The following is a 27631-nucleotide window of genomic DNA, read 5'->3' on the forward strand; positions in this document are numbered from 1 at the left end:
TCAGCTCAACAACTAGCCAGGTACTGTGCACTGACAGTTAATAAGGTGTAATTTCTTTTTGCCCTCAAGTTATCCATAGAGACAGGCATGCAAATAAATGTCATGTTGTCTAATGTATTCAGTGAAAATAATGTTCGCAGGCCACTGAAGTGTTACAGAGAATGTAAGTGGCTGGTCCTGTATGGGCGGGAGGTGGGGGCCAGTGAGGGCTTTGTGAAGGCAATGCCTGCACAAAGTTTTGGAGGATGTCTAAGGGTTTATTGGGCAGAGAAAAGGTTTGGAGGAAGGAAAGAACATGTCTAAAGACTGAGTTAATGGTGAAATTTCCACTGGACTCTTTCCTGCAGTGACTTTAGGTGGGAAGAGTTTTAGGTGGATTCCTCAGAGGTATTGTATCCAAATGGCCAAAGACTCAGTTCTGTTGGTATCAGAGCCACTCAGGCCACAGGACTGAAGGTTTTGTTTAACTGTGGGCCTTACACTTAGGAGAAAGAGTCACCATACCATATGAAGGCCAATGAAAGGAACAGGGGATATTTTATAGCCTGGAACAAAATGACCTAAGGCAGGAGAAAGAGGAAGGTGATAGCAATTTCAAATATTAGAAGAGCTGCTATTCAGACTTCCTGGGTGCTCTTGGAGGTCAGAGCTAAAATCAGTGGAAAGTTATCAGAGAGCTTTTGCATATGACAGGAGCTGGCACAATGCGAGGCATATGATAGATACACAGTAAATATTAGAGAAAGTTTCAGAAATATGGTTCCTATAACTTCTGATGCTAATCCTGATTCCACAATCTGGAGCAAATGGATTGGCAGATGGTCCTGAGATTGAGAAAGCCAGATAGACCCTGAGCCTGATTATTGGCCAGACTGTAAATCATCTCAACAGTTGTTTATTTTTGGTTGGTTCTGAAATTTTTCCATACCGTGTGAAGTATTTGGAGAAGATTAGGAGTTTCTGTAGTGTGTTTGCTGTGCCCATGGTGTGTTTATTTTATCTGTGACTCAGCCCACCTGATTTTAAAATGAAGGACACAAGACAGAAAGGTTAGAAACTCCCATTCAACAATGGAAAAGCTGCCCTACTGGGAGGTGCATCCCTTGTGTGTAGAGCTATTCACTCCAAGGCTAGAGACGCCCTCTAAGGGACCTGTTGGGGTAGAGCAGAATATGGGAGATGGGGCTAAATGACTGTCTTGCCATCATGAACAGGACACTTCCTTAGGTTTTAGGTGAGTCAGAGACCAATTCATGCATTTGTTTGTTAATTCAGAGACATTTTATCACCCAGGATTTGCTGGTGGTTACTGTATAGGCCCTTGTGCAACATTGCATGGGTTCAACTCCCTGCTCAGCCCTTACTTACTAAGGGACCTTGCACAAATTTCTTAACCTCCTTGTATCTCAGTTTTCTCAACCATGAATTGACGCAATAATGCCTCCTAAAGATACGCTGTGAGAATTAAGTCAATTCATGTACATAAAGTCGTAAGAACATGGCTTGGCATGTAGGAACCACTTAGTATATATTATTATTACTCCATAAAATGTAAGCTCCATGGAGATGGGGATTTTTGTCTGTTTGTTTATGGCTACATCTCCACTGCCTAGAATATAGTCTGACACATAATAGCTGTCACTAAATTGTTAATGAATAAATATATTAATTAATTGAGTACCCATTGTATATATGGGTACATCCTATGCTAGGAATACAGGGATGAACAAAACATTCTTGCTTACATGAGACTTTTTTTTTTTTTTTTTTTTTTTTTTTTGAGACAGAGTCTCACGCTGTTGCCCAGGCTGGAGTGCAGTGGCGCGATCTCGGCTCACTGCAAGCTCCGCCTCCCGGGTTCCCGCTATTCTCCTGCCTCAGCCTCCTGACTAGCTGGGACTACAGGCGCCTGCCACCGCGCCTGGCTAATTTTTTGTATTTTTAGTAGAGACGGGGTTTCACTGTGGTCTCGATTTCCTGACCTTGTGATCCACCCGCCTCGGCCTCCCAAAGTGCTGGGATTACAGGCTTGAGCCACCGCGCCCGGCCGCTTACATGAGACTTACAGTCTGGTGGGAGGGATAGATATTAAAAACTTGACCATATGTTCTCAGCCTAGATGAACATTAGCATCACTTAGTAGCTCTTAAAAAATATGTATTCTTGGGCCTTCACCCTGCAAAGACTCAGATTTGATTGGTCTTAGAAGGGGCTCTGGCATGGATCACCAGTAATTCTAACGTTCAGCTTGGTTTGAGAATTCCTGGTCTAAATATTCTGAAGGTTCCACGAAACATTTTCCCCATGAAACATCCAGTGATGGTCAAATTAAATTCGGGAAATATTTTATTATATATAATAGATGTGAAAGACTCTAAGAAGTTCTATAATAAAGAAATCTGTTTAAACTTAAAAATATACTATATAAATAAAAAGATGCTTGCAGCTGTAAATATTACCTTGAAGAAAAGGTGGAGGGCATAATAGCACTTATGATAGGCCTGTCTATAGTAAATACTTAGAAAATGATTCTCTGAAGACATTTATGTGGCCAACGAACATATGAAAAAAAATCTCAACATGGCTGGGCATTAGAGAAATGCAAATCAAAACCACAATGAGATACCATCTCATGCCAGTTAGAATGGCAATTATTAAGAAGTCAGGAAACAACAGATGCTGGTGAGGATGTGGAGAAATACGAACACTTTTACACTGTTGGTGGGACTGTAAATTAGTTCAACCATTGTGGAAGACAGTGTGGCAATTCCTCAAGGATCTAGAACCAGAAATACTATTTGATCCAGCAATCCCATTACTGGGTATATACCCAAAAGATTATAAATCATTCTACTATAAAGATACATACATATGTATGTTTACTGTAGCACTATTTACAATAGCAAAGACTTGGAACCAACTCAAATGCCCATCAATGATAGACTGGATAAAGAAAATGTGGTACATATACACCATGGAATACTATGCAGCCATAATAAAGAATGAGATCATGTCCTTTGCAGGGACACGGATGAAGCTGGAAACCATCATTCTCAGCAAACTATCACAGGAACAGAAAACCAAACACCACTTGTTCTCACTCATAAGTGGGAGTTGAACAATTAGAACACACGGACACAGGGAGGGGAACATCACACACTGGGGTCTGTCAGGGGATGGGGGGCAAGGGGAGGGAGAGCAATAGGACAAATACGTAATGCATGTGGGACTTAAAACCTAGATGATGGGCTGATAGGTGCAGCAAACCACCATGACACACATATACCTATGTAACAAACCTGCATGTTCTGCACATGTACTCCAGAACTTAAAGTAAAATTTTCTAAAAAAATTAAAAAAAAAAAAGAAAACATTTCTCTGAAGAAATGTCTTTTAAAAGACACCTGAACAATCAGTGGGCAAGTGAGTAGGAGAGGCAGTGTACCCAGCACAGGGACCATTGTGTGCAAAGGTCCTGTTGGGGGGGAACTTATTCAAGAGCAAAAAGAAGGCCAATGCTTGTGTAACGTAGCAGGTGTGGAAAAGAAATGAAAAAGGCATGGTTTCCACCTTCAAGGAACTCGTATCTCAGGAAAAAACTCACATATTCCAAAAACTTCTTAATACTCCGTGGGTCTATAATTTTCCAAATATTATAGGAAGAAGAAGAAATCAATGTCAAGAATAATCCTTCTCCAACTGACATAAAACCTCAGTTTTATATTTGTCTCTAGCCAACTTACACAATTCTTTGAAATACCAGATATACTTCCACAAGTGTTGACTTAAGCTAATGTTAGTCTGAGGTCATGTTTACTGAGCATACAGCCTGAATAAGAAGGAGAAGTGACTTGGAACTTGAATCAAGAGGCCAAACCAACATACTTGCCTACCTACCCCTTTTCTCTCTAAATCCTTTAAAAGGTAAACAAGGTATTTTAAAATGCATCCATTAGCTAGAAAACAAGAAAGGGAGCTATACACACCCTCTTCCCTCTCCCTCATCTCCTCTTGGCAACCACTAATCTGTTCCCTATTTCTATTATCATTTTAAAAGTGTTCCATGAATGGAATTGTGTAACATGTAGACTTCTGGGATTGCCTTTTTTACTTAGTAGAATTCTCAGAAGATTCATCCAGATTGTTGTATGTATAAATAGTTTGGTTTTTTAATTGCTGAGTTGCATTCCATGGTATGGATATACCACAGTTTAACCATTCACCAATTTAAGGACATCTGGATTATTTCCAATTTGGCTACTTGGCATAAAGTTGCTGTAAACATTTGTGTACAGGTTTCTCTATAAATGTAAACTTTCATTTTTCTGGGATAAATGCCAAGTGGTAGGATGTATGGTAGTTGCATGTTTAGTTGTTTTTTCTTTTTTTCTCTTTTGTTTGTTTAAGAAATTGTCATTGTTTAAGAAATTGCCAAACAGTTTTCCAGAGGAGTTGTACCATTTTACATTCCCACAATGTATGAGCAATCTAGTTTCTCCAAACCCTTGCCAGCATTTGCTACTGTCACTATGTTTAAACTCTTTGTTACTGTGATAGGCATGTAGTGATAGTTCATTGCAGTTTTAATTTGCATTTCCCTAATGGCAATCCTAATGAGATATTACTATGTAGTGGAACAGGAGTAGAGAATATGCTGAGAGGGAAAATAGGTACTACTCTTGGGGAAATACGTAATACTCTGAAAGGAACATTTGAAAGGAAATGAGAATATGTTGATTGTAAATAATGTAGAAGAGAAAAAAGGTAATTAGAGATATGAAGAAAATACACGGGAAAGGAAATATAATCATAGTACACTGCTTGACTTTGCAACATCAAAAATGTGTACACTCATAATGTATAAACATAGTTGACAATTAAAATAGAAATATAGCTATATTGAGAGAATAAGGGAGTGCAGAGGAGTGCAATATTATGAGAGTTAAGGGCTTTTCTTTTGTAGCTATAATTGCATAGGTATTGACAAATCAAGAAACAGCTGACTGGGTGCAGTGACTCATTCCTGTAATCCCAGCACTTTGGGAGGCCAAGGTGAGTGGATCACAAGAGGTCAGAAGTTCAAGACCAGCCTGGCCAACATGGTGAAACCTCGTCTCATTAGCCGGGTGGTGGTAGCATGCACCTATAGTCTCAGCTACTCGGGAGTCTGAGGCACGAGAATCACTTGAACCCGGGAGGTAGAGGGGGCAGTGATGCAGTGAGCCAGGATCACGCCACTGTACTCCAGCCTGGGTGGCAGAATGAGACTCCGTCTAAAAAAAAAAAAAAAAAAAAAAAAAAAAAAAGCCATAGAAGCTTATTAATTAGATGTAACTGATAGAACTAAAAAAAGTTAAAAGTGGCTGACTCTGAGAAGAGAGTAGGAAGAATGAAGTAAACCACTGCCTATTTTTCATTATAAGCTTTTCAGCACAAATTAAAAAAAAATCCCCTATATCACCTGGGACAAAACGATTAAATGTGTATATGAAAAAAGACAGACTCTTAGATTGAGCATATAGATTAACTATATACCCTTTACAAGAGACAAATGCATTGCAAATGTCCTAGAAAGGAGAACAACAGGGAGAGAAAAGACAGCAGGCAATGGAAACATAGACGAAGCAATGTGAACTACAACTGAAATAGAAATCAAGTCAAACTGCATGAAGCAAGACAAATCAAGCAGCTTTTTCAGAGATCAAAGACCAAAGGGACAAATACTTTAAGGAAAAATCAGGGTTCTTAAACAATACACATACACATTCATACTTTATAACCTAAAGAGTTTACACACTCTTTTCAAATATCACATAAGGCACATATACAACTGATTCAGTAGTTAGCCACAAGTAAGAATGTTAAATTCCCAAAAGGACTGTAGTCCATATTTTTGGATTTTTAAAATATGTGCATAATAAAATTAGACATTAACAATAAAAATACACCAAATAAAATCTGGCCACTTGGAAATTTAAAGTGATTCCTTGAAAAACTCTTGGATTAACATGGAAGTGAAACAAATTACAAATTGTTTACAAATAAATGATACTTACAATACCACATTTTAAACGTTTTGGATATGGACAAAACAGTACTCAGGGGAACATTTATAGCCTTAAACCCATGGATTAGAAAACAAGAAAAATAAAGGAACAAGCAAATTAAGTTTCAAATAAAAGAAAAGCAAAACTAGTAAGGAAATAATAAAGTAAGCCCCTAGAAAGTAGCAGGAATTGGTAACATTAAAACCCAAAATTAATACAATAGAAAATAAGCAAAAAATAGGTTTTATGAATCAAAAAGCTCTCCAAACAAACCAACAAAATAGTCAAATGTTCAATAATTCTAAAAGAAAAGGCACAAAAGCACAAGCTTTTGAAATATTAAAGGGACTATAATCACAGTGATTTAAACGTTATGTTCAACAACACTGTATCAATAATCGTAATCCAGATGAAAATGATGATTTCTAGGAAAAATAGAGTAAAATCACGATATAATTTAACATATCTTTCTTAAACAAAATAAAACAAAAACACTTTTACTAAGCTGGTAAGAAAATAAGACCTCTTTAATTTGATAAAGGGTATCCACCAGAAACTTACAGTAGAAGTCATACTTAATGGTAAAATATCATATGAATTTTGCTAAAAGCAGATAAGAGAGTCAGATACCAACTCTCACAGCTACTATTCACAATATAGTGGGAACTGAATTCACATTGATGCTTGTCAAAGAACTGAGATCAGAAAAAGAAAAAAAAATTAGAAAGAGACAAATGCATCCTTCTTAAAGACAATATGCAAAAAAAAAAAACTCATGAGATGCAAGACAATCTACTGATAAAAAGCTATTAGTAAGAGATTTTAGTAAAGCAGCCAATTAATGTTTTTTTAATTAGCAATACTCTTCTATTGTCCCACAACTAAATGTCCTGAAAAGAGAGTTCATTCATAACAGCCACAAAAACTGTAAAATATAGCTAGCATGAAACTCAATAGGAAGTATAGAATATCTATGTAAAGAAAATAATTAGACTGTTCCGAATATATACAATTCAACCTGATTAGGAAGACAGCTCATGGATGAGATTCTCCCCAAATTAATTTAGGAATATGATGTAAATCCAACAAATAAGATTTTTTAAAGTGAACTTGACAGGCCAATTCTAAAATTCATTTGTAAGAGACAATGTGTGTGAATAATAAAGACATTTTGCAAAAGATTGTAATGGTGAGGAACTTGCCTTACCAGATGTTAAAATATACTGTAAAATTACGGTATACATGATAGTAACACTGGTATAGACAGATCAATGGGACAGTGTGTGAATCCACAAACAGTCCCTTCTGCTTCTAGTTAACAATACTAGAAAAATATTCTCCAGATAAAAGAGAGACACATATAAGGATTGTAACATTGTATAACAGAAAAAATTAAAATAACCAATATCCATCCATAGGAGAATGATTATACCTTTCTGTGGAATAGGAATATTATACAACTGTAAGAGAAGTCAAACACATTTACATAGATGTGTAATTTATACTGTTGAACTGTAAAAATATCACTGAGTGGAAAAAACTCCAGTTGTAGGATTAGAAAAACAATATAATATTTGTATTAGAGCACACAAACAAAACTATAAATCTTTGTACATATCCATGTGCATATATGTATCGAAAAAGAATTTGTAAGGACATACATCAAACTCACTACAGACTTTGAGGTATGAATATGATTGGAAGAAGGGCGAAGGACTTTGACCTTTTTTTTTTTTTCTCTTGAGATGGAGTCTCGCTCTGTTGCCCAGGCTGGAGTGCAATGGCACGATCTCGGCTCACTGCAAGTTCCACCTCCCAGGTTCACACAATTCTCCTGTCTCAGCCTCCCAAGTAGCTGGGATTACAGGCGCCCACCACCACACCCGGCTAATTTTTTGCATTTTTTAGTAGAGACGGGGTTTCACCGTGTTAGCCAGGATGGTCTCCATCTCCTGACCTCATGATCCGCCCACCTCGGGCTTCCAAAGTGCTGGTATTACAGGTGTGAGCCACTGCGCCCGGCCTGACTTTTATATGTATATATATTCCTATACAATATTGTTTGAGGGTTAACATTTTGTTAAATGATGAAAATGCAGAAAAGCTGTTCTTGACAATATACATTATTGGAGAAAGGTTTTGAGGTGGTTTACAAGACGGTTGGAGAATAAATTGGCCAGATCCTGACAACTCAGCAACTAGTGAATGAAAGTAGGATGAGTAAGGATGTAGAAGCCTTAGCAGCTTAGAAGAAGTGACTCTTGAGTAGTGTTGCCTTTCATTTTTCATCCTCTCATCCCCACCAGACTTGTTATTTTTCTCCATCATACATTTAGTCACTAACCCCACTTTCATGTTTTCACCCCAACACAAAAAATGTTAATCCACTAAATTTCATGTCCTCTAGACAACATTTCCTGCTCCTCCTCATTGTTCTCATCTGCAAACCTTTGGCCTCCTCCTCACCTCTCTTTCCCCAAAGAGGCTAAAGAAAGTTATAAATACTTTTGCTTTGTGGAATTGTATCACTTCAGTCTAGTAATGAAGGTAGCTACCTCATACCTATGATCAGATTAGTCCTTCAATAATTAAACATAGAAATAATTATATTCTTTAATGGAATGCATTTTTCTTGATAGGTAACTATCCACTCAACTACAAGGTGTAGGAGGAAAAAACAGAAAGGGTAAAAAGAATACATAACACAGCAATGGGCACCCACGCTCTGTAAGGTCAGGGTTTTCTCCAGTCTTGTAGAAAAGATGGTCCAAGTCATCAGGTTATGATCAAGTTCTCATTATTATTATTATAAATGATCGACCCTGAGGGTTTTAATGTCCCAATGGTAGACTCTCCTTCCTAGAAGCTGAAATGCCCTCATACACCTCCCTGGAATTTTTTGGCTGCTTCTCCTGAGAAAGAAACTGAAGGTGGTAGTTGGCAGAGATATGGGCCTGGTCTCTGCAGAAGCAGATACACTATGAGCTCCTGAAGGGCCCTGGCAGTTTCTGCAAGGAGAGATGCTTTTTACTTTAAAAAAACGTCATCAAATGACGAGCAGTTAAACAATTTGCTATTACAAGTCTTTGTAGGAAGGAACTAGGGTGGTGGTTTCTAATCTGTTAGGGAATGACGTAGGAAAAGACGCGGGCAAGGGTACCACCCAGAACCTGGGTACTGCACACAGGCAATGCAGCAACTACTGCAGCATGTTGTAATTAGCAAACCCCAATGTGTAGCCACTTCCAGGCCCGATTAAGAAAAAAAAAAAAACAAAAACAAAAAACTAGAAAATGTTACATCTTGTGGATGGAAAAGAGGTATTGTACTGCACCTCTTTCAGGATGCTTTCCTAACCATCCCCCGACCCTGCAAGGAGCAGTAAAATCACTTTTGCAAATATTTTCTGCCTCAGGCCTGCAAAGAAATGACATAATCTGCAAATGAGAGGTTCAGGCAGGTGACCCAAGGCAGTGAGGAGAAAATGTGGAACAAAGTTCTGGCTATTGTCCAAAGCATCAAAGCATCTGAAACAACTACAGGTTTTCCTCTGTCAGCCATAAAAATGGGTGAGATGAGACCAAAAGATGCAAACCTCCTTTTAATCCAAGGAGAAAACACCGAGAAACAGACAGTAGCTCTCCTAGCCCTGTTTTACTGCATTCAGGGGGAAATTCAGAAAAAATCACATGGGTCTCACTGAAAACTGTTTCCTAGATTTGATGTGGAAATTGATGCCTTTAATCTCCAAGCTGTGATGGCAGTTGGCCTGGTGCATGTCCCCATGGTGTGAAGAAAACTTCAAAAGAGATGCTCTTAAAAAGATGTCTACATATCAGCGAACTCTTATAAAACAATATGTTGACGCATTGAGTGTAAACAAATGAGAAACAGAAGGATTTAGATTTCCTTTCAAATATACCCTAGCTTAAGCATGAAGGAGGAAAACATTGAGTTGTCAAAATAGGCTTGAGGTTTTGCTGAACCCAGAAATTCTGGAGAATAGTCTGAGATGTTTTTGCCAAACCCTGAATACCGCAGGGGCAAACTTTCCCTCTAACCAATTAGATAATTGTCATTTCATTCTGTAGATTTCCCAGTTGTTTCTTCTTTTTCTTTTCTTTCTTTTTTTGCAAATAAAATGATTATCCTGTCTCAGGGTAATTTTGCTAATATTTTCATAGTTAAATAATGATTTCAACCCCTGAATTAAAAACTGCACTGCTGTCCCTGTGGATACAGTAGTCTACCAGCTGTTCTAAATAACCCTTGAGAGTGGTCGGGGTAAGGACTCAATTTATGACCTTATAAATTAACACAAGGAAACCTACTCCATAATGCAACAGACAATTCTATTTATAATGCTTAATTAATCCCCTCCAGTCTCTAACAGAACCCACTTGTGACCTTTCATTTCAACCTCACCCAAATGCAAGTCTCCTGAGATGAGAAGTGTTAATATGTGAATGCGGATAGAATTTGCCAGCATTATGGGTAAGTATTAAATTGCTGACAGTCTGGACACACTGGTTCCTGATAGCTCACTCATCAAAGTAAGAAGGAAATGTCAAGGTGGGCAGCACTGATGAAACTCTTCATCAAAATCCTGAGCTGGAGAGAGGCAGAAAGAAAAGAAAATACCCATATCTAACATTGTCTACAAACACTTGCTCTGAATTTCAGTCTTGGCAGAACAGACAACCAAGAGAAGGTATCAGAGCTGTTTCAAAGGATGGCTGTGGGGGGCCATCCTGGGTGGTTTCATTTATCTGCTGTCCTTACTACCCTAAGGCTGGTTTCTCTTAGACTGATACAGAAAATCCAGGGATAATCAATTCAATGCTGCCTTATCTAAAGTATTACAAACACAGTGGCGTTATCTGGAAAATTCTAAGTACCCAAGAAAGCTACAGGGTGTGGGCAGAGTAAAGTTTGCAGAGACATATGAAGTTCCCCCGAGGGACAGTCCTGAGAAGGAGAAAGGAAGGCATGTGCACCACTTGGACATGTTTGTGGGCAGAGAGAGCCATAGTGACCTGAATGCAAAGAAAGTCCACACTGTAGCCTGGAACCCTGGAATATGTGTGGAGAGTTTTATCAGCGTTTAGGGCTGTTCGGTGTAATTCCATACATCCTTGTGAATCCAGAAAATAGCTTTCCTTTTTTGTTTCTCGTATTCAAGAGTCAGCATAACGTGATGAATCTGGCTCTGTTGTAAGCATTTAGGCAAATTCCTTAACTTCTCATTGCCTCTGTTTTTCCATCTGCAAAGTTGGAATCATAACAATACTTGTCTCATGAGATCATTGTGAGGATTAAATAGAGTTAAAACTTTAAACGGCTTTAAATGGTGCCTGGTGCATAGTAGGTGCTATGTAAGCATTAGATGTTATCGTCACAATACTTCTGCAGTACCTTTTTCCTCTGGGCTTTCCTTTTCTTTTCCCAGTGCTGCCATCGTAGCCAGGTCAGGCTGTTATGACTTCCTCTTGAATAGGTTCATAATTCATTCCTTATTCTAAATCTGTATTTCTCTCAATAAATCATACACAGTATTACCACTCCAATCTTTCAAAAGTCTACCTCTGATCCTGTCCCTACCTTATTCAATGGTTCCGCAGAATTCATCACATAAAGTCTAAACTCCCTAGCCTTAATTTCAAGCCTCATTCCATCCTTATCTGTTGATCCTAGTTTCCTTCTTTAATCTTAACATCTTACTGCACCTTCTCATGACCCTGCGCTCATTTGGAGCCATGCTATTTTCTATTCCCTCTACTTGTTCCCTTAGTTTGCTCTACCTGTTCTGGTATGTTCTTGTTTTTATACCTGTGTTCATTGTCCTTTCCATTTGGAATTTACTTTCCCCCTAGTATCTTCCAGTCCAAAGCCTATTTATCCTTCATAGCCAGGCCTGAATGCCACCTCCACCCCAGGGGACCCTTACTGATCCCACCATTTTATCTTCCATTTGTTCTTTCCTGACCTCCAATGTCCTTTATCTGCATTTCTGAAAAACCTCAACCCTGTTACCTGGCTTTAGTTCTTCTTATTATTTTTTTTTTACCGCTATTTAGTATGTTCCATATCACAGCCCCTCAGATCCCTGGATCAAGTCTGATTCTTCAGTGTTTCCTACTCAGACCTGTCCCCAGCCCTACGCTGTGCATAGAGCAGGACCTCTGCAGACATGAATGAAACAGTAATTGAGGGGCTTGAAATGACAGCCTGGTCTTGTGGTTCTTCCTTTCTGTGACATTCTCAGTCACTTGATTGCTCCTTTACATGAGCGCCTATGGAAATATTTCAACTCCAAAAGTCAATGGGATAAACATGTTCCTATCAGCAGGAAAAACACACACAAAAAATGCACAATTGATTCTCAAATAGCAGATGCTTTTTTAAGAAGGAGTGATGAAAAAAATGCCTTGGGTCCAGTACCTTTATACCTGGTAACTACAGCTGCATTGACGCTAAGAGGTTCTTGGAAGCTGACAGTGAGTGATGTGCTGCTGGTTACCATGAGACAGACATTGGTTGGCATCTCAGGGGCTCCTGGGACAGAAGGAAAAACACAAGGATCTTAACACAGCAAATCCTTTTCAAACAACGTTCCTCCCTCTTCAAAGGATACCCTGAAATACACACTATGAAAACATTTGTTTGTAGAGCCTAATAGCTTTTGCTTTTGAACATTTTCATTAGATGTCTCAATGGCTTTTATTTGTTGCCATTGGGGTCTTATTTGAGCAATAGAACATTTTCCGAAAAGGTAAATAATACCAGTTAAGCCTTCCTAAAGCATCCTGCAAACATGATAGGAGATTGGGCTGGATCCGTGAAGAGAAGGGCAGGAAGGGATAGCAGGACCCTACATTGTCTGTGGACGCCCTTATGTTTTATAAAGTACATCGTTTCACTGGAGGCTTTTTGCAGCCCTGCTAGGTAGGAAGGGCAAGTAACGGCACCCTCACTTTTGGTGTGAGGAAACCGCAGCCCCAAGTGGCCAAATTCCTTGTTCAAGAACACAGTGAAGACAAACAGCCAGGATGACAGCCCCTGGCTTCAGATGCCTACTTCTGGGCTCTTTCCAGTATTGATAGAATTCTAACTCACCTTGCTCTCAGGCTTTCTCCTATTACAAATGAGCAGTATTTTCTGAGAAAAAAATTTATGGGTGGATGTCATGTCCACTAACCTCAGGTTTTAAAGGACTCCTGATGGCTTTTGGTATTGCTTAACACGTAGAAGGTGTTTTATAATTTAGAAAATTACAAAAATTGACATCAAGTCTGAAAATATGTCTGTTTCTAGTATTACGCTGTCCTAAATGAGGAACAATAGCAAATGCATTTATTAAAGCAAGTGCTGAATCTCTTTAAACAAACCCATGCACCCTCCAGCCTTGCTGGAGAGTGTTGATGCTGAAATCAAACTTTCATTAATGTTGCTAAGTTATTTGCTCCAAGAGAAAGGATTAGGCCTAGATTTGGTACTTAGTGTACAGTAGTACTTAAGAAAACATCACCACTGTCTTTGGTCTTTGTCTACATCACAACTAAGGTTCCTACAGCAGAGGCAGAGAATTTTCAAACTAATGAAATTTCCCTTATATTTAAAATTTCAAGCCTAATTTTTTGTTGTTGCTGTTTAGATAAGATCTCCTTCTAGAATGAGAGTTTAATATTTCACAAGTGTTTGAATTTTATATTTTGTTTTTATATCAGGAGCTACACTCAGCATTACTTTCCGGTGCTAATGAGTATTATCCAAAAAGAAGGCTTTTCTTAAACTAACAAAAAGAATTGGTAAAGAGAATGGAAGTGCAGACAAAAGCATAATTCTTGAGTTGACTGACTGTTCTTTTCGGTTGCCTGTGTTAACTGAAGTTCACTTTATAGCTCTATATAAAAAATGCAGTGGAGAGTTGAAAACAACTTAAACTTGAGCTTGAAGCAGAAACTGGACAAACAGGCAAACAAATATTTTTCCACCTCCTTATCCCAAAATATAGCCACCTAGGGCATCAGACCATCCAGGTCATTAGGCGTTAGGGCATAGTGGGTGGAAAGTGCTAGATGAGTGTGACATGGTGGAGAGAGGCCAGAGGCATGAAGCCTCATGGCTGTGATCAGAGCACCCATCAGGAGCCAGAAACTCAAGCAAGACAAAAGACCCTTTGACAGCCTCTCAGAGCCCTTGCTCCACACAGGCTGACAACGGCCATCCATGACCCTGTAGAGCTGAAAAAAAAAAAAAAAAAAAAAAAATCATTAAAAGAAGGCCTGGCTGTCTCAAACTGAAGCTCAGTCTAGTGAAACGTAGACGTTTTCTGCTTATACTCACTGGCATGCTCAAAGCCTGTTTTCATGCGTCTGTAGAGCCGATACCTCCACTCCCAAGCTTTCAGCTGTTTCTCTTTCTCTGTGTTGTCCAGAGTGAATCCTTCATTCTCCACCTGGGCAGACAGTTCACTCACCCGCTCCTGGGCTTCCTGGACCAGTGTGTTGAGGTGCATTGCTCGGCTTTCCAGGCTGACAACTAAAGGGAAAGAAATGGGATTACTTCTTTCTTGCTGGGGAAATGCTGCTTCATTGGAAGGATATATCCCAGAGTCTACTATGATTTGGAAAAAAAAAAAATGCCTGGGAAAAGTGGTATCTGTGTTTGTTATCAAGTACCTTACTATGATAAGGTCTAATTAGTGACACTTGCGATCAGATTAAGTGGTAAATTCATCACATTAATATATTCCCATTGCTCTCTGGCCCTCCTATAACACGCACTTCAATTAGCTGCTTAACTCAGCTAATTAGAATTCCACCATCAAGTACCCAAAAGGACCACTTCTCATCCAGAGAGTACACATTTGTTGCCATGACCTCCGGAAGGACAAACACGAAGGGTCAAAACTCCGTACGGCCAGGAAGACCCTAGGAAAAGTCATCCATGAGGCAAGTTGCATTCTGATGAAGTTCTGTTTTGTTTTTGGTAGAACCTGATTCAGATTTTCTGCCTTTAACACATTCTTCCCAGCTTATAGACATTTTTGTATGTGTATCTTAGAGGCATAGTTTTATTATTGTTAATCAACGTATTTATTGCTTACAAAGAGTTCCACTACTGCTGCCACAGTTGAGCTAGTGAGTTCTGATGACTGGCTGACTTGAATGTGATCAGAAATTGATCTTTGATTGTGGTATAATGGTAGGAATGATCTCCAGAGATACCAACGCTCAAAAGGATAAGTTCTATAAAGCCCCTCTTGCTGAGAGAGGTTGGAGAGCATGCTATTTCTATTTTACCCAATATGTGATAGTCTTCTTTGGTTTACATCATATTGTTTAGCCATCCTGCCCTTGTGTTCATGTCAATGAATGGCAAGGAACATTTCCCTTTCTTGTGGTGAGCAGTGAGGCTGCCTCTTATGATCTCCTCATGGCTGTTATGCACATGAGGGCCTGCCATGATGGTCACTTGGTCACTTCAGAGCCCCTTCTGGTTAACTGACAAAAGATGGCCTCAGCATGGGAATATGGTAGGGGATAACCAAGTAACCAAGTAAACCCGAATAAAGTCCTGCAGATCTGTTGCTGAAATGTGTTTGACACTCCCTGTGACCAAAACAATATTTCTCTCTGGTGGGTGGGAAAGAAATATAACTATTTCATTCTTCTAATTAAGGGGGAATATGTTGTGAAGATAACTCAAGTGAAAATTTGTTAGGTGTATTTTGAAATGGAAATTAGGTGGTTATATATTCATATTCTCTGTGTTCATAGGCATGTTTGCATTAATTACAGGAAATGAATACTAATTTATTATTGCCTCTGTGCACCATCAGTCTAAATTTATTTACAGATGAGGTCAATGAAAAATGAGTTGAGTCTTTTTTCTTTTTCTTTCTTTCTTCTTTCTTTTTAAAGTTGCTGTTTAGAACACTCAGGACTGTGTTTCGCTGCAGATTTGTCATGGTTAATGAATGTTGCTGTAGCAGTCAATCATGTACTCTAAATACTGTCACACTTTTTTTTAAAAGCCTCAGTCATGAGCCATGACAGAAAAATAAACAAATAAATATAAAGCTAAAAAACTCTTTCACTGAGCAGCTACACTATGCAGAATCCCTGGGGAAGGCTAAAGGAGGCCAGAATAAATGATAATATAAGTGCTGTGGACGTAGGGAAGCAATGATGGGGTATGAACGCAGAGGTTCTGGAGAAAAAAAATACACACACACACACGCGGGCGCACACTCCAGTGGAAAAATTGGCAATATTAGTAGCCTCAAGGTGCAATTTCCTGGAGCAGTGAGATTGACAAGTCAGTACTAAATGCTGTTAATTTAACTAACTTCAGATTAATGGTAGAGTCTGCTATGACTGAAGCCCTCAAACACAGTCTCATTATAGCCTTGCTGGGAAGGTCCTAAATATAGGCATTGACAGTTTAAAACAAATTCGTATACATTTGTGTATTTTTAGACATAGGTTAGGCGTCAGAGTTTGTGTCACAGTTTTCAGGTTGATTAATTGACCCAGTAACTGCACTCTCTACCCACTCCCCCCTCCTTCTTCCACTCCAAATTATAGAGAAAATGGGGGAATTGTCCTTGTTAAGTTATCCAGTGAGCTTTTTATTGTATGCCTGATGTTTGAATTGCATGCATGCGTCAACACTTGGGTGATAGACACATGATTTATAAAAATAAATTTTTCTAATACTATGAAATCCCCCCTATTAATTTTTATATCCACAACAGTTATTACTGGTATGAATTCCAGGTGGCATTTCAGATGGACAGCTTCTCTTGAGCTATGCTTGGCTCCTTCTGACAATTTTTCTGCTTTCCCTAGAGCCACACATTTTGTTTCTGCATTTTCCCTTTCCTTCTAGGCTTTAGATGCAATTTGCGTTATAATGGTAAAGGAATTCCACCTCTTCAAGATAATGCATTTTGCCTCTTCAGAAACTTAAAGACAGAATTTTATAGCTGGGTGAGCCCTGCAAGATTATTTAGATCCCAGTGCACCTCAAACTGGGATATCTAAACTCTAACGTAATATGGTAGTGATGGTGGGTGAAGTAGGGGGAGAAATGATCATCTCTAAAAACACAATAGGAAAGAATGTGTCTTCTTGGAGCATCTAATTTTACGTGCAGATTTTGATTAAGCATATTATTTAGAAATTAAATAGGTCTATTATGGAGAAGAATGGAAAGTGTTTTCAAAAATTGAAGATTTTGAAAAAAGGGAAACTTGGTAAAACTCTATCCCTTTTTTCCAGGTTAAGTCCACAGGTGCCCTTGAGACTATCATTTGTATCTGTTGTGAAAAGTAATTGCATGCACAAGTCAGAGAAGGACTGACTGAGCCACTGGTTTCCAACCATTTCAGCAAGCAAATCTTTATTTATTTTTTCCAGTGGATTTTTTTAATAGCCTAATAAAACACTCTCTTTTGAAAGTTTTTTTTTTGTCTACCAAACCAGCTGACTTATAAAGTGATCAGGTTTCTCCCTATTATTAACGACGTATATAACCATCAATAGAAGCAGCATCTGTTCAGAATGAGATAATCAACCTAACAAACTGGGTTAATAAATTTTAAGTAGAAGCAAGTAAATGTGACAATTATATTAGACTGTGTAGTTTATCTTGAGTAATGGTGTGATAGTTAGGCTTTTTGGAAGCTTGAAAATTGTTCTGGGAATCCCATTTCTATTTTTGCCACCCTGGAATGGGGGCATATTCTTTTCTTTTCTTTTCTTTTTTTTTTTACAATTGAGAAATCATATTAAATAAATCATTATCAATTTTTTTTATAATGTTTCAAGCCCATTCTTTGTTGATAGCCTCCACATTTACATGGTTAAGTCATTGTTGCTGTGTTTCTTACCTATGACATTATTTTTATCTCCTTTCATTTGTGGATCTTAAGATGTTGCAGAAGGTTCATTCCTGTACCCCAATACAGATTCACTTCCTTTAGCTTCCTTTTCTAGCACCAATATGCTTTAAAAAAAATGCACAAACAACAAGCAGTGACAGTGGCCAATTCCTCCAATGTCCAGATTAATAACTGTAGCATGCTAAAGAAAGGTGTGTGTAAATAGCTGGAGATGGTGTATGGTCCAGAGTCCAGCATAAAATGTATTTCCTTTCTGAGCATTCCCTCCATTCCCCTAACCCGAATACATGCATTAGAATGTAGCAAAACCCTTTGGAAACTTCCGTTAGCTAACTGCAAACTCATCTGTTGCCACAAGTGCAAAGGGGTAGGATGTGAACCAGTATATCACAAAGCTCTTTAGCCACATTCGTTGGCGACAGAACACAAAAGGAAAAAATTCCTAAGTATACACATCAGTCTGTCTCTACTTTTTATAAAACTGGAATAAAATGGAAAAGTGCCATTTTTACTAATCATAATTGAATTTTAAATGTCCTTTTGACACAAAAAGGTATATACATGACACAGTTACACAACCTGTTTTCAACTGGACGACAAGTATCAAAACCCTGGGGATGCATGGGGTAAAACAAGATTGGTCAGGAAAAGAGAATTGTTCCTATAACTGGTAATCTGACATGATGTCCTATTGGCATTAAAAAAAAAAAGGTAAATTTTCAGTCTATTCAAGTTTGTTTTCATGGTGTTTTATCCCTCTTGATAAAAAAAAAAATCAGACTTTTGTAACTTGTGTATCAGAGTCAGTGGTGTCAGAATATCTATAATGATCAGGTTCATTGTCACTAACATCTGGTGTTACAGAAGTGTAACTATTACCCTCTGGATTTGATGGCAGAATGGGGACATTTTCAACTTCCTTATTTTAAAGATGAAGAAATTGAGACCCAGGGAGATGGGATGACTTATTCAAGATCTTCATCTAAACCTTAAAGAACTCGGTGGATTTTCTCTAAACCAAATAGAACACAGATCAACCTATTATTGATATATCGCAATTTCTTGATTGTTATCTATTTGGTATGAAATTGGTGAACTCAGTTTGACTGGTTGGTTTGATTTAGAAAATAGAAAGGCTATGTCTGTTTTTATCATTCCTGCCCATCCACTTCTCTTTTTCTTGGATTCATTTCCCTTTCACTTCCACCCACAGGACACTTTTCCCTGGAGGCCATACTCCTGATCTCTTTGCAAGGTTTGGTCTTTTCTCTCATTGCAATTGGTCCCTTCTCCAGCCAAGCAGCTGTCCCTCTGAGCAGCCATGCCAGCACAATGGAGGGTCTGTGACTGTGTGGTAAGCAGTCGGCAGGGGCAAGACCAGTTGGTGGCTCCTGAAACAGGCTCTGTGCTATTGTGGTGTTTAATTATCAACAGCATTTCTACCTCCCAGTGCTTCTGAGTGGATATTTGTTATAAGACCTACCCAGCTAATTAACTACGGGATGGGGTGGGGGGTGGCGCGGGAACTTTGTGTTCAAAGAATACAATTAGAGTTACTGTTTAAATCCCGAGATAAATAATGATCAGGGATTGAAGGGATTTTCTTCACCATTAGAATCTAACCTATGGATTGCCACTTACAGTACAGTTTCTTAATTTTGCCCTTGCCTGCAATTGCTAAATTTGGGCCCGGTTGATAATTGCTTAAAGCTTGAAAATACAACGAGTGTAAAATGTAAACTAATTTTAATTTTTAAGGATTTCAGGGAACAATTTATTTGGCTTGCTTGAAAAAGACGGACATATTTATCCATTACTAATGATGTGCCATTTTTCGATTTAGTGACAGCTTTTCCATTATTATTGGTATGTTCCTCTTTTTTAATGATGACAAAATGAGGCAGTAAGACAATCATTTCATCTCAGAGTTAGAAGGAAACCTTCCAACCAACCTCAGATACCTCTCCTTAAGTACCCTTGGTCCTGTATAATTTCCTGCATGAGGAGAACTCACTGTTTACTGAGATGACCTTGTCCATTTTCATACAACTCCGAATTGGAAAGGTTCCTCATCCTGAACTGAAATTTGCTTTCCTATTACAGTCATGTGTCACTTACTGACTGGGGTATGTTCTGAGAAATGCATCGGTAGGCAATTTCATTGTTGTGCAAACATTATACAGTGTACTTACACAAACCTGGCAGGTACAGCCTACCACACATCCAGTCTATATGGTATAGCCTATTGCTTGCTCCTAAGCCACACACCTGTACAGTATGTTGCTGTACTGACTATCGTAGGCAGCTGTAAGACAGTAGTATTTGTTTATCTAAATCTATTACAACATAGAAAAAAAGTACACTAAAAATACTAAAAATATGGCATAAAGGATAAAACATGGTAGAGTTATATAGGGCATTTACCCTGAACGGTGCTTACAGGACTGGAGGTTGCGCTGGGTGAGTCAGTGAGTGAGTGGTGAGTGAATGTGAGGACGTAGGACATCACTGACACTACTGTAGACTTTATAAATACTATACAATTAAGCTACACTAAATGTAGAAAAAATTCTTTCTTCAATAATAAATTAGCATACCGTAAGTCTTTTGCTTTATAAACTTTTAAAAACTTTTTGAGTCTTTTGTAATAACAGCTTAAAACACAAACAAACAGTACCACTGTACAAAAATATTTTCTTTATATCCTTATCCTATAAGCTTTTTAAAAATTAAAAAAACAATTTTAAACCGTTTTTGTTAAAAATTAAGACTCAAACACACACACTAGCCTACACCTATGCCTAGGGTCAACATTTTCAATATCACGGTTTTCCACTTCCACATCTTATCCCACTGGAAGTTCTTAAGGGGCAGTAACACGCATGGAGCTGTCATCTTTCATGGTAACAATGCCTTCTTCTAGAGTACCTCCTGAAGAACCTGAGGCTGGTTTACAGTTCATCATTTTTTTAATAAGTAGAAGGAGTGCACTCTAAAATAAGGATAAGTATAGTAAATATATGAAACAGTAACATAGTAGTTTAGTGTCATTATCAAGTAGTGTGTCCTGTACATAATTGTATGTGCCATACTTTTATATGACTGGCAGCACACTAGGTTTGTTTAAACCAGCATCACAACGAACATGTGAATAATGCATTGCACTGTGGTGTTATGACAGCTACAACATCATTAGGCAATAGGAATTTTTTAGCTCCCTTACAATTTTATGGGACCACCTCCATATACATAGCTTAGCGTTGACTGAAATGTTATGCGCGTGTGATTGTACTTCCAAACTGCAAGCAATGCGGTAAAAGGGCTTTGGGGTCCTATAGATCAAGCACTGCCCTTACATATGGGTGATCCTAACCAGTTACTCTGCTATATTGAGCCCAGGTTTCTCATTTGCAAAACTGGCATTATAATAGCACTTGTCTTATAACTTGTAACAAACTAATGATAATCTTTACATAGAAGACTCTCTTAGTGGAGGTTTGCTTATTATTATTGCCTCCATTGATCTTATATTTTTAAAAGCACACAAAATAAATCAAAATACTTGTTTTATAAAATAACTCTATGTTCTTCCATCAAAAACCCCTCTTGCCTCAAATAAAATTTTTCCATCCTAGTTACTGTTCAGACATATATACTAGTAAGTGATAGCAATTTCAACTCTGTTATTTCAAGGCAGAAAACAAGGTCACTTAGATTTGAACCTTGCATTGTAACGAATATACTCTGGGCAGTTAATAAAATTTATTTTTGCTGATTATAAGCGACAACCTTCTAACAACTTCACCACTGACTTGTTTTAAGGTAGGAATGACAAACAAAGTAATGTAGGGGAATTCTAAAAATTAAATATTTTTAATTAGAAAACTCTTATACCAGAGAAACACAAAACTTGGTTCCAATTTACCCGTCTTAAGATTCAGGACGCAAGACTTATTTTGGCTTCACTGAGGTCTCAAGTTGTTATTACATTTTCAGATTTTCCCAGGGACATTGAGAAGTGGTTCCAAAAAGGTTTTAGAGATCTGGAGATTAAATGTTTCATTTTAATTACTGTGAAACTTTCTTCTCCTACAACTTATTACACCCAGACATGGGGATCTGAAGTGTTCTCTGCAACTTTCCAGCGGAATGTTGACTCACAAAGTCCTTATATAACTTAGATTGTAACTGGTGATTTCTTAAGAAGCCAGACCAAATGACACAGAAAGGAATTTTTGGTACTCATCAAACTCAAAGGGGAAAATGGACATCTTCTCTAAAAGCACAACATGCAAGACACTTGAGTGGATTATTTGGGAAATTCAAAGGAGATTGCCCCATGACATCACTGGAGGTTTAAGTAATGAAACAAGATAACCATGTCTTCTGCCAATATTTTCAGTGCTGTCCATAGACGTATAGTGTGAGCCACATCATTTAAAATTTTAGTCATGACAATAAAAAAGCAAAAAGAAATAGGTGAAATTAATTTTAATAATATATTTTACTTAACTCGATATAACCAAAATGCTACCATTTCAACATGTAATCAATATAAAATTTATTAATTTTATATTTTATGTTATTTTTGGTACTAAGACTTTGAAATCAATGTAATTTTATATTTAGAACACTTATTCATTTGCACTAGACACATTTCTTTTTTAAATTTTATTTTATTATAAATTGATAATAATATCATATGTATTTATGGGATACAAAGTAATGTTACGATTTGTGAATACAATGTGGAATAGTTAAATCAAGCTAACTAGACATATTCATCACCTCAAATATATATCATTTTTTTTTTGTGGTGAGAACATTTGGAATTTACTCTTTTACCAATTTTGAAATGTACAACACACTGTTATTTACTATATTCATGACACAGTGCAATAAATTTAATAAAGCCAATTATTTCTCCTAACTGAGATTTTGTACACTTTGACTATCATGTCCCCATTGTCCCTAACCCCCTGACTCTGTAACCACCGTTCCACTTTCTGCTTCTATGAGTTCAATCGTTTTAGAGTCCACGAGACTCTAAATAAATGAGAACATGAGATATTTGTCTTTCTGTGCATGGCTTATTTCACGTAGCACCATGTTCTCCAATTCCATCGATTTTGTCACAAATGACAACATTTCCTTCCTTTTTAAAGGCTGAATAGTATTCAATTATGTATATATATATATATAATATATAACATTTTAAAAATCCACTCGGCCGGGTGCGGTGGCTCAAGCCTGTAATCCCAGCACTTTGGGAGGCCGAGGCGGGCGGATCACAAGGTCAGGAGATCGAGACCACAGTGAAACCCCGTCTCTACTAAAAATACAAAAAATTAGCCGGGCGCGGTGGCGGGCGCCTGTAGTCCCAGCTACTCAGGAGGCTGAGGCAGGAGAATGGCGGGAACCCGGGAGGCGGAGCTTGCAGTGAGCCGAGATCGCGCCACTGCACTCCAGCCTGGGCAACAGCGCGAGACTCTGTCTCAAAAAAAAAAAAATAAAAAAAAAAAAAATAAAAAAATAAAAATAAAAATCCACTCGTCTGTTAATGGATACTTAGGCTGATTTCATAACTTAGCTATTGTGAATAGTGCTGCAGTGAACATGGAAGTGCAGACATCTCTTTGACAAACTGATTTCAAATCTTTTGGGTAAATACCCAGAAGTAGGATGACTAGGTCATATGGTAATTCTATGTTTAGGTTTTTGAGGAACCTCCACTCAGTTTTCATAATGGTTGTGCTAATTTACATCCCCACCAACAGCGTACAAGCGTTTCCTTTTCTCCATATCCTCACCAACACTTATCTTTCATCTTTTTGATAATAGCCAGTCTAACAGGTGTTAGATGATATCTCATTTCTCATTGTGATCTTAATTTGCATCTTCCTGAAGATTAGAGGTACTGATCACTTTTTCCCATAAATCTGTTGGTTATTTGTATGTCTTCTTTTAAGAAACCCTATTCAGGTTCCTTGCTTATTTTTACTTTTATTTTTATTTTTGAGTTGGAGTCTCACTCTGTTGCGAGGCTAGAGTGCTGTGGCACAATCTCAGCCCACTGCAACCTCTGCCTCTCATGTTCAAGCAATTCTCCTGCCTCAGCCTCCCGAGTAGCTGGGATTACAGCCGCCCGCCACCATGCCCAGTTAATTTTTGTATTTTTAGTAGAGACAGAGTTTCACCATGTTGGCCAGGATGGTCTTAGTCTCCTGACCTCATGATCTGCCCGCCTTGGCCTCCCCAAGTGCTGGGATTACAGGCGTGAGCCACTGCACCTGGCCACCTATGTTTAAATTGGTTTATTTATTTTCTTCCTGTTGAATTGAGTTCCTTACATTTTTTGGACATTAACCCCTTACTGGATGTACAGGTTGCAAATATTTTCTCCCAATACACAGGTTGCCTCTTAACACTGTTGTTTCCTTTGCTGTGAAAAAGTTTCTTAGTTTGTTTTAATCCCATTTGCCTACTTCTGCTTTTGCTATCTGTGCTTTTGGGATCATATGCAAAAAATCATTGCCTGGACTAATGTCATGTAGTTTCTCCTGTATACTTTCTTCTAGTAGTTTTACAGTTTCTGGCTTTATATTTATGTCTTTACTCCATTTTGAGTTGGTTTTTTTATATGGTATGAGATAAGGGTCCAATTTCATTCTTCTCCATGTGGATATCTAGTTTTCCCAACACCACATATTGAAGAGACTATTCTCTTTCCATTGTATGTTTTTGGTACCTTTGTTGAAAATCAATTTACCATCCATTCATGGTTTCATTTCTGGGCTCTCTATTCTGTTCCATTGGTCAATGGAAGAGATATATTTCAAATGTTTGATAGTCATATGTGGCTAGTGGATTCTGTGTTGGACAGTGTAGTTTTAGAGCATAAAATTATACAAATTTTAAAAAGTGCTTCTATTGGTAAGTGTTTTGGAATACAAACTATATAACTAACGGGTAAAATATTTAAATTCTTTACCAGGAACTCTTGGGTCATTTTATTTTGTTTTTGAAAGTTAGGTTGGCTAACAATTTTTAGAAATCATTTACAATTGGCCAGGTAGTGTGATAAATGTTTTAATGGTATTATTCCACTTAATTCTCAACAATCTTATATGGGTAATAAGGTAGCCAGCCTCCAGGAGGGCCTGCAGTGACCTATGTCTGCTTGTATTCACACCCTTGTATAGTTCTCGCCCACACTGTACCAGTGCTGTTCTGTGAGATCAGCAGAATTCTGGAGAAATGACACTATGTCACCTCTGAGGTTAGGTTATAAACGTCACTGTTGCTTCCACCTAGGCTGGTCTCTCTTTTTCTCTTTCTTAGATCATTTTCTCTGGGGGAAGCCAACTCCCATGTCATAGAGTAGCCATATGGAGAGACCCATATAGCAAGAAATGCGGGGCTCATGCCAGTAGCCACTATGAGTAAGCTCAGAAGTGGGTCCTTTAGCTCAGTGAAGCCTTAAAATGACAGCAATCTCATGGGGTCCCATGAGATGATGACTGAGCCATAACCATCCAGCTAAAGCCATTCCCAGATCTCAGACTCACATGAGACAAACATTTACTATTATTTTTGGTTGCTGTTTGGGGATAATGATTACACAGCAATATATAATAATACAAGTTAGGTACAATTATTATATCCATTTTACAAATGAAGAAATGAGGCCACAGAGAGAGTAAGGAATTTTCCCACAGCTATAAAAGGTCAGTTGTGGGATTTGAAGCCAGAACACTCTGACCTCAGAAATTTAATTTTTAGCCTTTTCTAAGGGTTTAACTTAAAAGCTGCACCCCAAACAATTCTATTGTTGTTGTGTTTATGTTAAAAATCATGGGGAAAAGTCTGCATACACTCTAAACTGATAACAATGAATACATTTGGGGTTTTGAGGGATGGGAGCCTAGATTGTGTGTGCATGTGGGGGTGAGTTGTGTGGGCTATCAAAGATACTTTTTAACTTTATCTATAATCTTTCCATTTCTGACAAGGAGAAGATATGCTATGTTGCATGTATATTTAAAAATTTTTTAAAAAGAAAAAAAAGATGACTATAAAACAACATGGATGAACCTGGAGGACATTATTCTAAGTAAAAAAAGACAGACACAGAAAGACATAATGGATGATCTCACTTAAATCTGGAATTCTAAAAAGTCAAACACATAGAAACAGAGAGTAGAATAGTGGTTGCCATGGGCTAGGGGTGGGGAAAATAGGGAGATATTGATCAAAGGGTACAAATTTCTGATTAGAAGATGAACAAGATCTGGGGATCTAATGCACAGCATGGGTGGTGATGGATCTGTGAATTAATTTGATTATGATAATCTTTATACCACATATGTATATCAACTCATCACATTGTACACCTTGAATGTATACAATCTCATCAATTAAATATTTTAAGGCAAAAAACAGAAAAATGCAACTATCAACTCAAAGAACAGGTAACAGGAACTTAGACTTTGGCCACCTGGTGTTTAAATAATTATTTGAAAACATAAAAAAGATCAATGAGCCCAACATTAAGTAAAATCATTCTCTTCGTAAGGGATAATATATTCACCCCCCTCCAAAGAAATAGGCTTGGGATTGATTCAATTAAATTCAGTTGAGTGTCTATTGTTTGCTGGGGATTCAGTAATAAATGAGAGAGGTGCTATCCTTTGGAATTTATGTTCTATTGCAGAAGAGATGAAAATAAGCAAATAAAAACATTGAGAACAATCATAAGTGCTATACACAAAATGACAAGACAGTGATGTGATGAGAAAATGTCATTTTAGACTTTGGACTTGGTGGCCAGAGAAAGCCTCTCTTGAAGATGTCACATTTAAGCTGAAATGTGAATGTTAAGAAGGATTTGGCCATGTAATGAACAAGATTAAAAGCATTCAAGCATTCCAAATAGGCGGAATAGCCAGTACGAAGGCCCTATGGTAAGATAGCCTGGCAGGTTACAGGAACAGAATGGAGGATGGTGTGGGTGAGGAGTACGCAGTATAAGATGAGTTTTGAGGAACAGATTTGTAAGTTAGGGTGAAGATCTATACCCCTATTTTAGTGAAGCAGAAAAAAATATTGAGGGCTCATTCTAGAGACCTGTCTAAGGCTTGTTCTTTACATATTCTTATTGGCTGCAAATCTTTGTCCTTTGAGGGTGGATTTGATTTCAGGAAATCTCTCTAAATAATTTGAAGCCAAGTCTGGCGAACACAGAGGGTGATGACGCTAGGCAATGCTGTTTTGGAACAAAAATCAGGTGTGACTCTCAGCAACGAGTCAGATTTTCTCATAAACTGACTCCGAGGACAATTCCAAAGTGTTCAGAGCAATGGCAGCACTGTTGGGGCAAGTGTGGGGTCTCCCAGGAGGACCATGTGGAAGGATAACATTCGCTTGGATTGTAGACTTTCTAGTGTGTTTGTTTACATAAAACCAGCCTCATTAGTTTATAGTCACACCTCTTAAGACATGGCCTGACCAGTCCCAGCACAAACACGAACCCCTTACTACTGCAGAAATGAGTGGTGCATCCTGACGAGACTGCCAAAATTGTAACATTGGTGTCTGCACCATACGCAAATGACAGCAATTCTGCAGTTGCATTTTATGAAGTAACTGGACACAACAAATTCTGAGTGACACT

The 27631-nt window shown here is 38.1% G+C and overlaps 1 protein-coding gene across 1 annotated transcript in view; it reads right to left on the reverse strand.

Moving 5' to 3' along the window:
* Window positions 1–27631, reverse strand: part of ANKFN1 (ankyrin repeat and fibronectin type III domain containing 1) — a 536065-nt gene that overhangs the window by 120654 nt on the left and 387780 nt on the right. Inside the window, exons 7-8 of the mRNA XM_050764649.1 lie at window positions 14394–14588; window positions 12489–12602 (exon numbers count right to left, since the gene is read on the reverse strand). Of these exons, the coding sequence (XP_050620606.1) occupies window positions 12489–12602; window positions 14394–14588 (309 nt within the window). The remainder of the gene's footprint in view (window positions 1–12488; window positions 12603–14393; window positions 14589–27631) is intronic.

Source organism: Macaca thibetana, chromosome 16, assembly GCF_024542745.1.
Source record: "Macaca thibetana thibetana isolate TM-01 chromosome 16, ASM2454274v1, whole genome shotgun sequence".
In the NCBI taxonomy this organism is placed as follows: Eukaryota; Metazoa; Chordata; class Mammalia; order Primates; family Cercopithecidae; genus Macaca; species Macaca thibetana.